The 19,718-nt window shown below is 53.0% G+C and overlaps 1 protein-coding gene across 2 annotated transcripts in view; it reads left to right on the forward strand.

The window, feature by feature from the left end:
- LRP5 (LDL receptor related protein 5) overlaps window positions 1–19,718 on the forward strand; it is a 123,231-nt gene that overhangs the window by 40,147 nt on the left and 63,366 nt on the right. For both annotated transcript variants that reach the window (XM_069565604.1, XM_069565605.1), the window contains exons 3-5: window positions 5,083–5,280; window positions 12,395–12,591; window positions 13,665–13,796. In XM_069565604.1, coding sequence (XP_069421705.1) covers window positions 5,083–5,280; window positions 12,395–12,591; window positions 13,665–13,796 — 527 coding nt within the window. The remainder of the gene's footprint in view (window positions 1–5,082; window positions 5,281–12,394; window positions 12,592–13,664; window positions 13,797–19,718) is intronic.

Here is a 19,718-nt window from a genome sequence, read left to right on the forward strand (position 1 = left end):
CCTGGTGATGTGTCTGATGTGTGATGCAGCGAAAATGGTGCTGCAAAGAGTCAGCCTCACCAGGGTGAGAACACTACACCGTGATCCTAGGCTGGCTGTCTAGGTGTGGTTAAGGCTAGCAGTGCCTGATTTGTCTTCTTAAGCGCCGCTGCCCAGCAGGGGAGGACGCTAGGCTGGTGTGGAGGGACCATGGGCAGCACCCCAACCTCACTAAACACTGGCCTGGTGGTGGCCCTCGGTGTGAGTTTGAGCTGAGTCCTGGGACAGTGGGTTTCGTTCTCTGGCCACAGATGTGAGGCTGCAGGGACATCACCACCGCCTCCCCAGTCCCGTGGGAGGCTCTCCCGTCTCCCTGTGTCTTCTTGTGATGTCCTCTTTCTGCCTCACAACTGGGCTCCCTCCTCTGATGAAGGGATACTGCCCCAGATGTCATTAGGAGGGTCCTCAGTCCTAACGTCCACCCCAGGGTGCATGACCAAGAGCCCCACAGGCAGAATTGCCCACAGACCCCGGGGATTGCACTTGGGCCGTTTCAGCAGTGGCACAGTGCAGTGCCCAGGCCAGGCACCTCTGCTGCGAGCATCAGGTGCCCTGGTGGGGGGCAGAGTAGCCCCTCTGGCCCTGAGACTCTGGGGCTGGGAGGACATCAACCCCGCACAGGGGCGGGCGATGGGGTGCATGCCTGTACCAGCCCACGAGGGGCTGTGGTGGCTCCTGGATCTCCAGCTGAAGCCAGGCTGAAACCCAACCCCCTCTTTAAAATGCAAAATGGTCCTTCCCTAAAATAAGACCCAACCACAACCGCACCAGCCACTGCCCTCTGCGCCGAGCCCAGGCTGTAGTGCTCTGCCTCGGAAGTTGCTGGTCCTCCGTGGAGCTTGGCGGGGCCTCTGGCAGCGTCCAGGCCCTGCACGAGCACGTCCGCACCGGCTGGGCTCTGGTAGCGGGGTGGCCCGCGAGTTCCCCATTTAAGGAAACCAGCCGGCCTCTGTTATGAAACCCGGGGGAAGGAATTTGAATTATGTTCCTCGCGGAGGTCCTGAGCCTGCACTTTTTCCGGCCTTTCCCGCTGGCCTCCGAGGAGCCTTTGGGGAGGGCATGAGTGGAGGGCTCCAAGATTTATTCTCCTGATAACTTCTGGGCAACTGGGGGGCCCGGAGGCTGGGCTCATTCCAGGCTGCTGGGGGTGGGAAACAGGCCTGCGGGAGCCTTTGCAGCTGGCCGAGGGCACCTGTGAGCCTCAGGGGCCGGGAGGGGTTCACCACCGCCCCAGGCTGGCAGAGGGGCATGTGTCCCGAGGTGGACAGGCCTTGGCCCCAATGAGAAAACCACGCTGTGCTCCTGGAGCCTGTGACCAGCACAGCGCGCCCTTTCAGAGCCTCAGTTTTCTCACTTGTCCCACTGGAACAGTGATTCCTGCTCTCCCTGCATTTTGAATTGTGGTGCTGGAGAAGACTCTTGAGAGTCCCTTTGGACTACAAGGAGATCAAAGCAGTCCATCCTAAAGGAAATCAACCCTGAATAGTCATTGGAAGGACTGATGCTGAAGCTGAAGCTCCGATACTTTGACTACCTGATGTGAAGGGGCGACTCTTTTAGAAACGACCCTGCCCTGATGCTGAGAAAGACTGAGGGCAGGAGGCGAAGGGGTGACAGAGGATGAGAGGATTGGATGGCATCACTGACTCAGTCGACAGGAGTTTGACAAACTCAGGGAGATGGTGAAGTGCTGCAGTCCATGGGGTCGCAAAGAGTTGGACACGACTGAGCGAGGGAACAACCACCGCATTGCTTCTCGCTGGATGCACAGGAGCTTGCGTGCATAAGAGGCTTTTTGGAGAGGCGCTCTGAGTTCTCTGTCCCCACGGGGCTGGGGAACAGGGGAGCTTGTGACAGCAGTGGGGTACGGCAGGCCCCTCGCTGCACGTGAAGCCCCCTCAAGCTCGTTCTCATCATCTGTCACAACCCAGCAGCACCAGCGCTGACATGACCCCCCACCCAAGGTCTCTGGACCTCACAGATGGGGTTGGTCCTTGGAGCTCGGTCTTGGGGGGAATGGCAGCCGTGTGCATGTCGTTTTCTCTCTCCCGCTGGACAGAGACCCCCAAAGGGCAAGTCTGGACCTGTTCTCTCCCACACCCCTGCCAGCTTGGCTGGTCCCTGGTGGACGGCAGCGCAGGGTTTGTGATGAGGTTTTACCTCTGAAGATGTGGAGGTGAGAGCTGGGGGCTAGGGGAGGCGCTTGATTGGTAATAGAAGCAGCTGAAAGGGAAGCCCATCGTCCACGGAACCAGGATGCCCGTGAAGTCACCTGTTATCACTCCTGGTGTCCCACAGCCCCTCCGGTCCCTGCCTGGGCTTGAGCTCCCTCCCTGGCTGGGCCTCCCTGCAACAGGACAGGTGGTTCCTAGGAGCCACCCCTTCCAGGCTGATGCCTGTTTGCCCAGCGTAAACCAATCATTTGTCTCTAAAGCAGCCGCTAAGGCCGAGGGTGATGGGGTTTGCTGATTGCTCAAGACTCTTCTGTGCTGCCCCAGAAGCAGGTATCGCACCAGCTGGAGAGTCTCATGGGCCTCAAGTGGGAGGGGGCCTTTCGAGGGGAATCCAGGCCCTGTCCCCCCTCCACTCTGGAGAGACGCTGATGGACAGAGACGAACGGGTCTGCCCTTTTGTGGCCTGTGACTCCCCCAGAGCCGAAGGGGCCGGGAACCCAGGAGATGCGTGCCCTCCAGGCTGGTGTGGGTCCCCTGTGCTCTCCCCTGAAGGGCTGCATGGAGCGGGCGCCCAGCTAGGACAGCTGGGCCCTGGTGGGGTTTGAACCCATCACCCGAGGTGCATGCGTATTATCTCCGCCGCTCTCATGGTGGGACATCAAATAAGGGAGCCTCTACAGAGGCGGTAGGTTCTGGCTGGAGACCCTGAGATCATGGTTAAGCAGAGCAGAATCACCCATAGCCCACCTAGGAATAACTGAGATGTTTATAATTTATTTATTTTGGCCACACCAAAATAAATAGGACACGTGGGATCTTAGCCCCCTGCGATGGAAGTGCAGTCTTAACCACTGGACCGCCTGGGAAGTCCCAGCAGACTTTATTTTTTTTTAAAGCAGTTTTAGGGTCACAGAAAAAATGAGGGGAGGAGTATACAGAGAGCTCCCACATGTCCACAACCATTTAGTGATTTTGACAGAGATTTAATGTCACATATCCACCGTTGTGTTATCCTGTGGTGGGTGATTCAGTCCTTCACTGATTTCCTGTCCAACTCTTGCGACCCCGTGGACTGTCGCCCGCCAGGCTCCTCTGTCCACAGGATTTTCCAGGCAAGAACACTGGAGCGCGCTGCCTTTTCCTTCTCCAGGGGATCTTCCCGACCCAGGGATGGAACTCAGGTCTCCCGCACTGCAGGCTGATTCTTTATCAACTGAGCTACCAAGGAAAGTCCCGTGTTATCCTGTAGGATCACTTTACTGCCCTCTGTGTTCCATTCATCCGTCCCTCCCGAGCCCTCAGCAGCCCCTGCTCTTTTTACCGTCTCCGTAGTTTTGTCTTCTGCAGAGCGTCCTGTGCGGGAACCAGAGTATGCAGCCATTTCACGCTGGCCTCTTTCGCTTACTAATAGGCGTTTTGTGTGGCTCCATGTCTTTTCACGGCTTAATAGCTCACTTTAGTGCACAGTAATATTCCATTATACATGTTTTAGCTGCTTTTTAGAAGTTCCTTTACGGCATTTTTGTAGGAGGAAAAAATCAGAAGCAACTGCAGATGTTCAGTGTGGAATCACTTAAGTAACTTAATGGAGCCTGGTGGGTTAATAGTCCAGTCAGTCAGTTCAGTCACTCAGTCGTGTCCGGCTCTGTGTGACCCCATGGACTGTAGCACGCCAGGCCTCCCTGTCCATCACCAGTTCCTGGAGTTTACGCAAACTCATGTCCATTGAGTCGGCGATGCTCTCCAACCATCTCATCCTCTGTCTTCCCCTTCTCCTCCTGCCTTCAATCTTTCCCAGCATCAGGGTCTTTTCAAATGAGTCAGTTCTCCGCATCAGGTGGCCAAAGTATTGGAGCTTCAGCTTCAGCATCAGTCCTTCCAATGAATATTCAGGACTGATTTCCTTTAGGATGGACTGGTTGAATCTCCTTGCAGTCCAAGGGACCCTCAAGAGTCTTCAGCACCACAGTTCAAAAGCCTCAATTTTTCGGCGCTCAGCTTTCTCTGTAGTCCAACTCTCACATCGATACATGACTACTGGAAAAACCAAAGCTGTGACTAGACCTTTGTTGGCAAAGTAATGTCTCTGCTTTTCAATATGCTGTCTAGGTTGGTCATAACTTTCCTTCCAAGGAGCAAGCGTCTTTTCATTTCATGGCTGCAGTCACCATCTGCAGTGATTTTGGAGCCTCCCAAAAATAAAGTCTGTCACTGTTTCCATTGTTTCCCCATCTATTTCCCATGAAGTGATGGGACCAGATGCCATGATCTTAGTTTTCTGAATGTTGAGTTTTAAGCCAAGTTTTTCAGTCTCCTCTTTCACTTTCATCAAGAGGCTCTTTAGTTCTTCTTCGCTTCCTGCTATAAGTGTGGTGTCATCTGCATATCTGAGGTTATTGGTATTTCTCCCGGCAGTCTTGATTATAGTCCACAGGGTTGCAAAATAGTCAAATGTGATTTAGTGACCAAACGACAAGAAAATTCCCATTAAAAGAACAAGAAAGATTCCTATTAGTAAGAAGAAGACAACACTCAGAAGATATTGCTAAGTGAGAACAAGTGGAAACAAGGATATTTAATTATCCAACTTTGATTAATAAATAATATGTTAGTGGGGATTCCACACTTCCATTGCCAAAGGTGTGGGTTCAACCCCTGGTTGGGGAACTAAGAACCCACAAGCTTCCTGGACAAAAAAAAAAAATACATATCACTAACTGCTTAGGAAGCAAATCGGAAGTAGTAATACCCCACGGCCTGAAGACTGGATGAGGTTTCGGGCAGATTCATTGTCTCTGTTTCATATGCTTGCATTCATGTAGACAGGAAACAAAAATCAAACAAAAGCAAGCGTTTCTGTCCTCGTTAGGTACATGTACTGGACAGACTGGGGAGAGACACCTCGGATCGAGCGGGCAGGGATGGATGGCAGCACCCGGAAGATCATCGTGGACTCTGACATTTACTGGCCCAACGGGCTGACCATCGACCTGGAGGAGCAGAAGCTGTATTGGGCCGACGCCAAGCTCAGCTTCATCCACCGCGCCAACCTGGACGGCTCCTTCCGGTAAGTCCCAGCTCTGGGCCCTCCCCTTACCCTCCGGCCCGCCAGTCCCCGCTGGGCGTTGGTTGATCCTTCTCAACTCAGGCCCGTGGTCTTGCACCTGAAACCCTGGGGGCCTCAGGCACGCAGGCCTCCTCAGAACAGAGATCAGTAATGGTGCTCACACCGTATCTGACATCCCACCCGAGCAGGGTCTGGGGAGGCACCTGTATCAATTTTATGGCAAAATATAGATGGTTCATTCTAAGTGGGATGGAAAAGGCTATAAAGAGCCCGGTGTCTACATCCAGGTTTGGCCACCAAAGCATTGTAAAATTTCAGAGTTTTTAGGGTTTCAGTACTGCAGATATGCAATTGTGGGCTCAGGCCCAGGAGTTGATGGGGTTATGACGACTTGTCTGCACACCTTCCTCCCCCCACCACTGAGCTTCTGGAGGCAGAAGTGTGGCCAGAATTGTGTTCACTGCATTCCTGTCTGGCTAGAGGGCCTTACGCATAGTAGGTGGTCAATAAAATAGGCTGAATGAATGGAAAAAGTGTTGTCTTTGTTGGTAATTGCTGTTAGGGCTTGCTGGTCAGCTGGTCAGCTTGTTTCCCTGCTTCATGACATTTTACATGTAGGAAACCCCCCCTACCCCCACCCCGCCCGCCTGCCCGCCCTTACCACTCAAGGGTGGTTTATTCATTGACTTCCTGCCTGCTGGCTCTGTGCCAAGTCTTGGGGCTTCTCCCGCTTGAACAGACCCTGAACCTACACTGGCCGGGCTCCTGGGCCAGGCGGGCAGGGTGTGGATGCTCAGGGTTGTGATGACGCCGCACGGGGAGGATGCAGTGGCCGGACCTCGGCAGACACGGGCAGACACCAGCTGGAGCAGACGTGCAGAGGTGGCAGCCTTGCCACGTTTTATCCAGGCCGTGTGCCGTGGTAATCTGCTGCCGTGTAACAACGTACCCAGATGCTGGCCGCCTGAAACAGTGAACAGACTTCTGTGGGCATCTGAATTTAGGAGGGGTTTAACTGGGGGGTCCTGGCTCTGAGTCTGTTCCGAGGTTATAGCCAAGCTCCCGACTGGAGCTTCAGTCACTGAAGGTGGGACTGTGGCTGGAAGACCCACCTCTAAGGTCATTCTCCTGACTGTCGGCAGGAAGCCTCAGTGCCTCTCTGCCTTCTTAGAGCTGAGCCGTGTGCCCCCGCTGATCTGAAACGTTTCCTCCCATTGTCCTTGGATCACAGCCTGGCCTGGGGCCTGGTTTGAGATTTGGTGGCCTGGGGAACCAAGGTCCTTGGATTGCTGGGTGATCCAGGCAGTTGTGAAGGGTGAGCTTTAGAGTCTACAGAGGCTGCAGGTGGGAGTGCCCTGCTCAAGGGGTTGTGATGAGGGGCAGTGAGGATGATAGTGGCATTTAAAATGGGGTGGTGGTGGTGGTAGTGATGATGGTGATGGTGATGGTGATGAAGGTGATGATGGTGGTGGTGGTGAAGACGTGATGGTGGTGAGGATATGGTGGCCACGTGATGACGTGACGGCTGGCCCTTGTATAACACTGGTGTTTTCCTGGACATCCGTCTGTTCATTTCGCCCTCATACCAACCCTGTAAAGTGTTTGCCATCTAGTATGCCTGTGTTCGGTCATGTCTGACTCTGCGACCCCATGGACTGTAGCCCACCAGCCTCCTCTGTCCATGGGATTCTCCAGGCAAGAACACTGGAGTGGCTTGCCATTTCCTCCTCCAGGGGATCTTCCCAACCCAGGGTTCAAACTCATATCTCTTGCATCTCCTGCATTGACAGGCAGGTTTTTTTATTTTTTATTTTTTTACCACTGGTGCTACCTGGGAAGCCCTGTGTCTGCGGTTATGATCCGCTATAATGCCAGTGTACAGACAGGGACGTGAACTCACCCAAGGCCGCACAGCTAGTCAGAGCCAAAGCTGGAAGTGAGGCACTGTGACCCCGGGGCCCGCTTCCAGCCCCTCTTCTACCTACCTGATTTTTCTGGCTCTGCAGATGGTCAGTGCTCTTTATGGGTGTGCCCAGGGCTGTTCAGGTGGCACATGACTTCCTGGTAAAGAAGGTGAGCCCTGGAGCAGATGGACCTGCCAGGCCTCTCTCTTGCTCATGACCGTGGCTGGGTTGCTTCACTGCTCTGAGCCTTGGGGCCTGGGATGGGCGTTGGGGATTGTAATGGTGCTTCCCGGAGGTATTCATAGGGTCTGGTTTTATTATGCACGGTTTCTGGACACAGTAAGCCCTCAGTGAAGGCAGAGGGGGCAGAGGGGTCGTGGGTGGAGCTGCATCCAGGGGCCTGGGGCATCCTGAAAGGAGCAGGGAGGGTGGGTGAAGTGAGCTGAGTCTGGCACTGGCTTCGTGGGGGGCCTCCAGCTGAGGCAGGGCTCAGGGAGGAGAAACAGCCCAGAGAAGTGACGGGCGTCTGGATTCTCAGTGACGTCATGGAAAGCAGTTTCATGGTCCCTTGGGGCATGAACATTGAATTGGCGTAGGATCCAGCGATTCCGCTCCTAGGTTTATGCTGCTGCTGAGTGTGCTCAGTCATATCCGGCTCTTTGAGACTCTTATGGACTGTAGCCTGCCAGGGTCCTCTGTCCATGGGATGTCCAAGGCAAGAATACTGGAGCCAGTTGCTATTTCCTGCTCCAGGGGAACTTCCTGACCCGGGATCGAACCCACATCTCCTGTGTCTCCTGCATTGGCAGGCGCATTCTGTACCACTGAGCCACCTGGGAAGCCCTGCTAGGTTTATACCTGCAAAGAATTGAAAATCGGCATTGAAATAAATGTGTATACATGAATATCCATAGCAGGACCATCCCCAATAGCCGAAAGGTGGAGACAACTCAGATGCCCACCAACAGATGAATGCTAGATGGATACATGAGGTGAGTCACATCTGTGCAACGGAGTATTGCTCACCCACAACAGGAGGGAACAGAGAGATGACACGCCACAGATGGCCTTGAAAACTTGCTGCTCCTGAAGGAGGCTGGACACCAAAGCCCACATATTGTGTGACTCCGTTTATTCAGAAAGTCCAGAGCAGGCCAGTCCTTAGGGACAGAAGGCAGACTGGTGTCAGCAGGCGCTGTGGGGGCAGGAGAGCTGAGGAGATGAGGATTAATTGCTTGGTGTGTTCGGGGTTTTCCTATGGGGATGGGAATGTTTGGGAAGTAGCTGGAGGTGGTGGTTGCCCAACATTATGAATGTGCTACGTGGCCCTGAATTATTCACTTTGAAATGGTTAGTTTGTGTTATGTGAATTTCACCTCAAGACATTTTTTTTTTCGTTTGTTCGGTTTTGGTTTTTATTGAGATATAATTAGCATATGCAATTATGTTCATTTTGGGTGTATTACACCGTGATTTGTTACACACGTATGTTGCAAAATGATGACCCTAATAAGTTTAGTTAATGACTATCCTTATCAGTCAGTTCAGTTCAGTCGCTCAGTCGTGTCTGACTCTTTGCGACCCCATGGACTGCAGCACGCCAGGCCTCCCTGTCCATCACCAACTCCTGGAGTTTACTCAAACTCATGTCCATTGAGTTGGTGATGCCATTCAACCATCTCATCCTCTGTCATCCCCTTCTCCTGCCTTCAATCTTTCCCAGCATCAGGGTCTTTTCAAATGAGTCAGCTCTTTGCATTAGGTGGCCGAAGTATTGGAGTTTCAGCTTCAACATCAGTCCTTCCAGTGAACACCCAGGACTGATCTCCTTTAGGATGGACTGGTTGGATCTCCTTGCAGTCCAAGGGACTCTCAAGAGTCTTCTCCAACAGCGCAGTTCAAAAGCCTCAATTCTTTGGCACTCAGCTTTCTTTATAGTCCAGCTCTTACATCTATTCGTGACTACTAGAAAAACCATAGCCTTGACTAGATGGACCTTTGTTGGCAAAGTAATGTCTCTGCTTTTGAATATACTATCTAGGTTGGTCATAACTTTTCTTCCAAGGAGTGAGTGTCTTTTAATTTCATGGCTGCAGTCACCATCTGCAGTGATTTTGGAGCCCGCAAACATAGAGTCAGCCACTGTTTCCACTGTTTCCCCATCTATTTGCCATGAAGTGATGGGACCAGATGCCATGATCTTCGTTTTCTGAATGTTGAGCTTTAAGCCAAGTTTTTCAGTCTCCTCTTTCACTTTCATCAAGAGGTTTTTTAGTTCCTCTTGACTTTCTGCCATAAGGGTGGTGTCATCTGCATATCTGAGGTTATTGATATTTCTCCTGGCAATCTTGGTTCCAGCTTGTGCTTCCTCCAGCCCAGCGTTTCCCATGATGTACTCTGCATATAGGTTAAATAAGCAGGGTGGCAATCTACCGCCTTGATGTACTCCTTTTCCTATCTGGAACCAGTCTGCTGTTCCGTGTCCAGTTCTATCCCTATACATAGTTACAGTTTTTTCCCTTGTGATGAGAACTTACAAGATCCACTTTCTTGGCAACTTTTAAATACAATACAATATTTTTAACTGTACATTGTTATGTATTGTTAATGTACATGCTGTACATTACACCCCCAGGACTGACTTACTTTAAATCTGGAAATTGGTGTGTTTTGATCTCTTCCACTATTTCACCCACCACCCCACCTCTGGCAACCGCTAGTCTATTCTCTGTATCTACGAGGTTGGGCTTTTAATGTTTTTTATGGAGTTATAATTAGCATACAATATTACTGTATTCCTTTCAGGTGTAAAACATTGTGATTCAATTATGAAATGATGACAGCAAGAACAGTTAACCATCCATCCCCAAGCAAACTCATTATGGTATTATTGACCATATTCCTTATGTGTGCATTGTGTAAATCCCCATGACTGATTTATCTTGTAGCTGGAAGTTTGTACCTCTGCTCTCCTCCGTCTATTTCGTCTGTTTCCCCACCCCCTCCCCTCTGGCAACCACCTGTTTGTTCTCTGTATCTGTGAGTCTGTTTCCCTTTTGTCTTCTGGAATTCACGTGTCAAGAATATCATATGGTATTTGCTTTTCTCTCTCTGACCCTTTTTCACTTGGCATAATACTCCAGGTCCATTCATGGTGCCACAAATGACCAGATTTCATGATTTTTATGGCTGAATAGTGTTCTGGATTTTATTCACACACACGCACCGTCTTTTCTTTATTCACTCAGTTCATCTGTTTATGGACAGAGGTTGCTTCCATACACTGGCCATTGTAATCACAGTTGCAGTGAACACAGGGATACTTATATCTTTTCAAGTTTGTGTTTTCATTTTCTTAGGGAACTTATTCAGACATGGAATTGCTGGATTGTATGGTAGTTTTATTTTGAGTTTTTTGAGGAAGCTCCATACTATTTTCCATACTGGCTGTACCAATTTACATCCCCACCAACAACGCACGAGGGTTTCTCTTCTCTACATCCCTCCCAACCTTGTTGTGTCTTGTCTTTTTGGTGATAACTGTTCTCTGCTTCCTCTTCTATTTTTTGGAATAATTGGAGATGGATAGGTATTAACTCTTCTTTAAATATTTGGTAGAATTCACCTATGAAACCATCTGGATCTGGACTTTTGTTTGGGGGGTGTTTATTGATTATTGGCTCAATGTTGTTACTAGTTCTTGGTCTGTTCAGATTTTCTGTTTCTTCATGATTCACTCTTGGAAGATTGTGTGCTTCTCGGAATTTATCCATTTTCTCTAGGTTGTTTGATTTGTTGGTATAGTGTTCTCTTATGAGGGCTTCCCTAGTGGTTCAGTGGTAAAGAATCCTCCGGCAATGCAGGATTCGATCCCTGGGTTGGGAAGATCCCTGGAGAAGAAAATCGCAACCCACTCCAGTATTCTTGCCTGGGAAATCCCATGGACAGAGGAACTTGGTGGGCTACAGTCCATGGGATGGTAAAAGAGTCGGGCACAGCTTAGTGACTGAACACATTCTCTAATGATCCTTTGTATTCAATAATTTTTTTTAAAAAAGTGACATAAAAGAAATGGGGAAGGGATTTCCCTGGTGATCCAGTGGTTAGGACTGTGCACTTCACTGCAGGGAGCTCGAGTTTGATCCCTGGCTGGGGAAACATCCGATGTGCTGCGTGGCGCGGCCGAAAAAAAAAAACAAAAAAAACAGGCAATCGGGTCAGATTGCCACTGAGCACGAGGGTGTGGTCTTCAGCCAGTGGCGCCGCTCAAGTATTTCTCTCCTGGGTGCTGCACTTGGGACTGAGCACGTGCTGGTGGCCACCCACCCACAGCTCCTGCCTCCTACCCTACAGTGGGGCGAGAGTCATCAAACCAGGTAATTGCATGCTACCAGCTGTGTAAATTATGATTCTATTACCAGCATCCATAATTTCATGAAAACACAAGTTGCTGGTTATTATAAATACACAGAACTCTTCTTCCCTGTCCCTGTAGGTACTTCGTCGCTATGTTGTGTCCGACTTTTTGCGACCCCAGGGACTGTAGCCCGCCGGGCTCCTCGGTCCATGGGATTTCCCAGGCAAGAATATTGGAGTGGGTTGCCATTCCCTTCTCCAGGGGATCTTCCTGAACCAGGGATGGAACCCACGTCTCCTACGTCTGCTGCATTGGCAGGTGGATTCTTTATCACTGAGCCACTTGGGATGCCCTGAATACACAGACGAGACTACCTTTTTTTATTTTCAGATTGATGCAAGTTTAAGTTGCTTTGGTAAATAAATTATTGGTTTCAGAGGAAAGGGCAAGTTACTTCTGTTCTGGTTTGTATTAAGCTGTTAGAGCGTCAGGCAGGACACGTGCTTGTCATCAGTGTGTTGCCACCAGGTGTGGCTTCTTGCTTGCCACTTCCCTTCCGTGTTTCTTCCTTGTGGGGTATTTTGCCGGCATCCCCTATTCTAGAGTCAGGTTGGATGGGGAGCAGGTATGTGTGCAAGAGCGCCCATGTCATTGTCAGGGGTGGTGGGAGGTTGGCTGGGTCTGGAAGGTGCAACCTGATGGAGGGTTCCTGGGATGCTGGGGTCTCAGGCTGCTCCATTGCCGCTCCATGATCCGGTGAGATGTCGATGGGTCACCAGTGACGATGGAAGGCTTACAAGAAGGGGAACGCAGTGGGGATCCCCCCTGACGGCTTCTCCACCCGCCTCTGCAGGCAGAAGGTCGTGGAGGGCAGTCTGACGCACCCCTTTGCCCTGACGCTCTCCGGAGACACTCTGTACTGGACAGACTGGCAGACCCGCTCCATCCACGCCTGTAACAAGAGGACTGGAGACAAGAGGAAGGAGATCCTTAGCGCTCTCTACTCGCCCATGGATATTCAAGTGCTCAGCCCGGAGCGGCAGCCTTATTGTAAGTCAGGGTCCAGGCCGGGGCTGAGCGCGGGAGGCTGGTGTCTTCACCTGGGGAGGGGGCAGGCTGGGAGAGGTCCCTCTGCAGAGCTGGCGCGGGGGCTGCTTTGGGCAGGGCTGTCCTCAGGGGTGGCAAAAGGATTCCCAAGGAAGGTTGCCCTGTTTTATCAAGGCCCGGTGGAGGTTACATACTTACTCATGGAAAATCTGCTCCAGGTCTGAGTTCTCAGCCTGGGCTCTCCATGGGGTTGTGGAGGGATCTCTGATGGTGAAAAGCCCCTGTGACAGGCAGCCAGCATGGCCAGGGACTTGGGTTCACCCATTCCCTCAAGGACCATCACCTGCCCTTATGGGGACCTCCACCAGGTCCCATGGGGACCACAGAGGGTGAGGGGTGGATTCTGGCCTCGATGCAGTTGAAGATTCCAACTTTGAATTTAACTGGGGCCCCAGGGGTGGGGCTCTCTGAACTTGTTTTCTGGGGAGAGCTCCGTGGTCCTTAAATGGAAGCTGGATTCAATCCTTGGGTTGGGAAGATTCCCCCGGAGAAGAGAATGGCAGTCCATTCCACTGTTCTTGCCTGGAGAAAGTCGGACACAGCTGAGCAACTAACACTTTCAGCACTTGGCGTTTCATGGGTCCCGCCCCATCCTGTCCTGGGCAGAGCGAGATGCCGGGAGCGTCAGTTCAGTTGCTTGATGGTTGTGCCAGGGAGAGCTAGAAGTCTCATCACCAGCGTCGGGAGGCTCAGCCCTGTGTGGCCACCGAGCACCTGTGCAGAGCCCATGAGGTCCAAGCACGTGACAGATAAAACAGGCCTCTGCTGCAGGAACCCCCGACTCAGGGCGGCACCACTGCCAGGCAGGCAGGTCCTGGGATCCTGCCAGCGAGGGCTGGGGGTGGCCTGCACGGCGGAGGTGGCCTTGGAGGGGCCCTGATGTAGACAGGGTTTCTCCTTGTAGGAAATTGAGAGCAGGAGGAGGAGGGGCGGGGAGGATGCCCACGTCAGGCAAGGTGGGAGTGTGGGTCGAGGGTCAGTTCTGGAACCGTGTCCCCCGGCCCCGTTTCCCGCAGACCACACGCGGTGTGAGGAGGACAACGGCGGCTGCTCCCATCTGTGCCTGCTGTCCCCGCGGGAGCCCTTCTATGCCTGCGCCTGCCCCACAGGGGTGCAGCTTCAGGACGACGGCCAGACGTGCAAGGCAGGTGAGCCGTGGAGGGGCGGCCACCAGCCTGGGTGCCCACCATCTGCTTCCCTTGGGGAGGGGCTCACACGGTCTGGGCTCCAAGCTGCCGGGATTGGGTCAGATCTGGGCTCTGCTGCCCAACGGGTGCCCTGGGGTTCCCATCTGTAAGAGGAGGTCGTGCTGGATGGGCTGAGACCCCGAGTGCCGCGCACCCTGCCTGCTTGTGTGATCACAGCCTAAAAGCCGGCCGTTGTCAACTGTTAGGGTAAGGAGGGCGGTGTGCCGGGAACCGGGAGGCAGGAGGCAGCGGCAGACACATCGGCCTCTCCTCCCGCCTCTTCCGAGGGCTCCCCACTGTGCAGCACCGTGGGCCCTCCCGAAAGCTCCTGTCTTTGCTCTTCTACTTTTTCATAAGCGTTGCTGTGGAACTTATAATTCACTTAAAAAACATTTTATTTTTTATTACTTTTTTTTTTTTTTGCTACACTGTGGCAGTGTGGGATCTTGGGTCCCTGACCAAGGGTGGAAACTGTGCCCCCTGCTGTGGAAGCAGAGTCTTAACCCCTGGACCTCAGGGAAATCCTATAATTCATTTTGACCCTTGCATCCCATTCCCATGGAATCTTCCTGCCATAATCACCCCCTTCCTTCCCACCCCCTGGAAATGTAGGTCGTGAACACATCCTCAATGGGAGTTATCTTCCGGACGCATGAAGTTTACCTGATTTCCCGCCCCCCCGCCCCCCACATGAGTGATATTCTTTGCTTTTGACATTTTTCCGCTTCTTTATTCTCCCCCTTGCTTGTCGCACGCTTGCTGCTTCAAGCACTCAGGCTGTGATTATTTGTAACGAAGTATTACCCATCTTGGGGTGCTGCCTGGGGGCCTTTACTGCCAGGTGTGGGGTTCAGGGTGTGCTCTTCTGGAAACGATGTGTGTCCAGGATACAGCTTGTCCCTGGGGACGTCCAGGGCCCAGCACAGCCAGGCAGCACCAGGGTGAACTCGGGCCAGACCAGCAAGGGGGGTGGTGAGAGGTGACTGGAAGCAGCCACCCCTGGGCCAGCCCCACTTGAGGGAGAGAAAGCGAAGGCGAGGGCTTCCCTGGTGGGCTGTGGGCAGAAGGGAGGAGCAGTAGTAGAACTTGGTCCTGGACTTAAAAGTTCATGATGGCAAATCTGAAAAACGTGGCATCCGCTAGGTTCCATGTACCCCCAGGCCATTCCCATGTGCCTGCTGCGTGCTAGGGTTAAAGCAGATAGCGAGCCGGCAGGCCTGTTTCCCCGCCGCTCACAGAGCACATGGGCCAGTTGGGTCAGGTTGACGGGTCACACACGCGAATAAAAGTTGTCAACAGATTTGGATCAGAGTAATGCAAGACGCATGAAAGGGGCTGCGACAGAGAATATAGTTGAGTCCCCTAATCTGAATGAGTTCCCTTCTGGGAGTGCGTTGGTAAGTCCACTTTGTTGGTAAGTCTAACAAAGTTAGCCAAGGTAACCCAGCTAACACAATCGGGTATTTGGTCTGGACTGTAAGAGGCTTATAACACTTTTCATGCAAATAATATGTAAGAAGCAAACACGAAAATTAACACATTTCTTATCTTACAGTATAGTACCTTGAAAAGTACGGTAGTACAGTACAACAGCAAAGAGGGCAAAAAGGGGCTGGCATAGAGTGAACAGGCCAGAAGAATTACTGACTCGGGGAGGGAGAGGAGGTGGGAGATGGCAGAGCTGAAGGATGGTCAGCGACAAGAGATGGAGGGCGAGCTGCAGTGTCGGTCACACCTGGCTGGATGGCACCGGTTCTGATCCCTCGTCGGAACCAGATGCACGTTCGCATCTTTAAAGTTCGCAACTTGACGGCTTGTGTGTCGGGGGCTTACTGTAATGCACAGGGGGGTGGGTCAGGGGGACTGACTGCCTGAGGTGGATGGCCAGAGAAGGTCCACCCCAGGAGGCACCGTTTAAGCTGAGACTTGGGGATTAGCAGGGAGGAGGGAGATGGAACAGAGAGAAGGAACAGCCTGTGTGGCTGCCCTGTGGCAGGAGCCAAGTTGGTGTCAGGACCGACCTCACAGGTGTCTGATCTGTGCAGGCACACGGAGCCCCAAGTTCAGAAGAGCCTCGTTTTGTGCTCTGCTGTCGACTTGAGAGGACCCTGCATTTCCACTCTGCAGCGGTCCCTGCAAATTATGGAGCCGTTTCTGCTTTGTGTATCGCAGAAACTAAAGGGAAATCTGGACATAGTGGAGATATTTTGGTGTATCTTTCTCTGCTCTTTTGCCGTATGTGTCTGTACATTCCAGTTGACCGTATTGCAGGAGCATTTGCAGTTATATGAGATACGTCCCAGGTGGTTCAGTGGTGAAGAATCTACCTGCCAGTGCAGGAGGCGCAGCAGATGTGGGTTTGGTCCTTGGGTGAGGACGATCCCCTGGAGGAGGAAATGGCAACCCGCTCCAGTATTCTTGCTGGGAAAACCCCATGGACAGAGGAGCCTGGTAGGGTACAGTGCATGCGGTCCCAAAGAGTCGGGCATGACTAAGCACGCCCACCCAGTGCTTCAGGAGCATGTGTTTACTGCCTGAAGAATGTTTTATCCAGCGTGCAGACCTTCAAATCATCTTCCTCCTGTTGGGCATTTCTGTTCTACTTGTGTTTTTGCAATTTCCGAGTCTCGCTGCTGTGAGAGGGCTGGCTTGGGGCCTGGCCCCGGAGGTAGAAGGATCTGGATCTGCTGTCTGTTCTCTGCCATCGATGGGTGCTGTCTGCCTGAGCCCTGTGTGGGATCGGTTGGTGATGTCTGCTCTGGGAGAGGGAGGGGGATACATGTATGGTTGCCATCTCCGCCCACTCCAAGTATCTAGAACCAGGCTGCATGTGGGCATTTGGGGAAGGACCAGGGATGGATATATCAACTTAAAAAAATACACAGTATGAGAATTGTGAGTTACGTTTAATTTGGGGTAAAATGAGGACGATAGCCCGGAGATAGCATCTCAGATAGCTGAGAAAGAGGTAGGGGAAAGGGTCAGTATATATGTGATCTTGATGAAGAAGTTCATGCAATCAAGCACATAGTTTTGCAGGTTTCTGCTAGTCGCAAGGAACAGATGTCACATCACATGAAGGGCTGTAGTGCTTTTCTAGGTATGAGGAGATACAAGAATTGGCTCATAAAATGGGCGTCTGAAAATATCTAACCATCCAAAGGCCCGTCCTGCCAGTTTTTCCTGGAGCACAGATGCCTCCATTTCTACTCTCCACCCCGAGCTCCTTTCAGGACGAGTTGAAAGTCAGCAGCCGCAGCAGCACACGACCTAATCTTGGTACAGGCGGATGGCAGTGCCTATCCCGCGTGCCAATTTGTAGCTGACAGACAACCCCAGGAAGGTAGCTGGCGCAGCAGTGCCTTCCCCAGTGGGGGCCTTGTGCAGCTGCTTTGGTTAAGGGGCCTTCCTGCATCAAAGTTCCACGAGTGGGGTGTGGGCAGAAATGGGCTCTGAACCCTCATGGAAGCCCAGAGTCACGGCCCAGTGGAGTGGCACAGCCAGAGAAGCCTGGAGTTCCAGAAGATACTTGACCAGACCGCCCTGGGGTGTAGCCCTGGGGCCCTGTCACTCTGCCCCTCCCTTCCTAATCTGTGATTTGGGGGGTGGGGGAGGGTCGAGACCACCCCCTGCCAGGGAAGCTGTGGAGAACCCAGGGCGTCAACAGGAGTTGCAAATGCTGAATGGGACCCCCATGCACTTAGTGGGTCTACAGAAACAGTAGCCATGCCCACCATTCATGCCGTTGACATTCGGTCAGGCCCACGGGGCTGGGTTTGCCTCCATTGTCTGAGGATCCTCCCACCCCCTGGGGGAGGCCCCGATTCCTTTCCAACCAGAACAAGTGGGCACTGTAGCCTTCTTTTGGGTTTCCACCATCCCAGTAGCTGGGGCCTCTGAACTCTGGGGGCTGCTGCCTGGGGTCGAGTCCTTTGAGAGGATTGTGTACTCTCTGCAGGCATCAACTGCAGGGAGAGGGGTGGGAGAGCTTCCTGGAGGAGGCAGTACCCAGGACTGGAAGCTCTGTGCTGGGGAGCTGACACCGATACCCGATACCCACGAGGGGAACTGGGGATTAGCAGCAAAGCCTGTCTTTCCTGTCGGAAGCAAGCCCTCGGGGGCGGGATGTGCGGGGTGTGTGGGGTGTAGGGTGGGGTAGGGCTGGGGCTGATCCAGTTCCCAGAGACCCCTGGGAGTCAGCCACTGGGGCCACCTTCCCTGGTTTGGTCAGAACTGCCCCCTCCCCAGCTGGGAAGGACACTTTTTCAAATGACTCAGCTGGAGAATGCCAAGCTCGTGGAAGAAAAATGTTCTTGTTGTCATTCCGAGGGGCCCCTGCTTGGGTGGGAGCGAGGGACAGGGCGGGGGGCTGCATAGAGGCAGACAGGACGTCGTCACACTGAGGCTGCATCCACCTGCGTTTGCTCCATATGCCCCCGTCCAGGACCAGAGTGTCAGGTCAGAAGAGGGAACAGCTTAGAGAGACAGAAGCCATGGACGGGAGTCTTGGTTTACATGAGAATGGGATGCCCAGGGCCCGGTTTTTATAATGCTGGTTCACACCCCAATTGCTTTCCCACTGATGCAGGGTTCATTCTAGGGGGTCAAGGGCGGCTTATGTAGCTCCTGCCTTGGAGCTTGTTAGAAGCTGAAGCGATCTGGGGGCAGCCGGGGTGGGAAAGGGTAAACAGAATTTCCTAAATGTTTTAACTGAAGTCCGGAAGCAACCCAGAAGCTTCATAGAGCATTTCAAGGGTTTGCCCCCAAGGTGGCTTTCTGGACATTCGAGGTGGTCCTCAAACATCTCCTTGTGTCCTTCACCCAGAGGAGCGCAGGCATGAATGAGAAGGGAGTTCTGTCCCCAGGGGGTCCTCCTCGGCTGCCTGGATGACAGATGCAGCGAGGACCCAGTGGGGCTGAGGGTTTCAGACGTTACACACAGCGATGCCTCCCCTGGCGGACGGGGGGCTTCGGGACGCGGATCCCCCCGCTCCCAGCCTCTGTTCTTTGCCACAGACAGAGTGTCATGTTAAAGGATGACGTTTGATGAAAAGGACCCCCCACCCCCAGCCCGCCGCCCTGCTCCTGTCTCCTGAGCGCGGTGGCTGCCTTCCCTGCTCCTGCAGCCTCCCCAGCGGTCGCACCGCTGGTGTGTGTCCTTCTGCATCCCAGCGAACGTAAATCATGTGTGGAATGCGGGTTTTGACTGCTGACGCCATGTGGGGTATCAGCTGCAAACACTGCCTGGAGACAGAGGCTGGCAATGCGAGGGTAACATGAAGCAAACGAGGCGCTGAAGCCTATTGAATGTCACTGGCGGGGCTCCGAGGATCTGGCGCAGGCGCCTTGCCGGCCGGAAGGCAGCAGTGCCCGTGGAGGGCCGCCAGGGTCTTCCGAGGCTCGGGGTGTCCGGTAGGGAGGATGGAATTCCGGGGCCAGCTGAGGAGGCCCCGGGATCACTCGGGGATCTCCTCTTGGCTGTGGAATTGGTGAGGTCCAGTGTCCCACGGGGGCCAAGAGCCAAAGCCACATGGTGAGGGCTCCGGAGGAGGCCCTGGACTAGGGGGATGGCCTCTGGGACAGAGGGAAATGGACACAGACTGTGCCTGGGCGGCTTCCGTCCAGGACAAGGTGTGTCGAAGGCAACATTTGCGACAAATAACACGGCTTTGGTCTTCAGTTGAGAGCCTGCCGAAGACTTCGGGTAGCGAGGAAATGCTCTCTTGGGCATACCCAGAATTTAGAGTGATTTTCCTGGTGGCTCAGATGGTAAAGAATCTGCCTGCAGTGCAGGAGACTCAGGTTCAATTCCTGGGTTGGGAAGATCCTCTGGAGCAGGAAATGGCAACCCGGGATTCCAGTATTCTTGCCTGGAGAATTCCA

The sequence above is a fragment of the Ovis canadensis genome, chromosome 21 (assembly GCF_042477335.2).
Source record: "Ovis canadensis isolate MfBH-ARS-UI-01 breed Bighorn chromosome 21, ARS-UI_OviCan_v2, whole genome shotgun sequence".
NCBI lineage: Eukaryota > Metazoa > Chordata > Mammalia > Artiodactyla > Bovidae > Ovis > Ovis canadensis.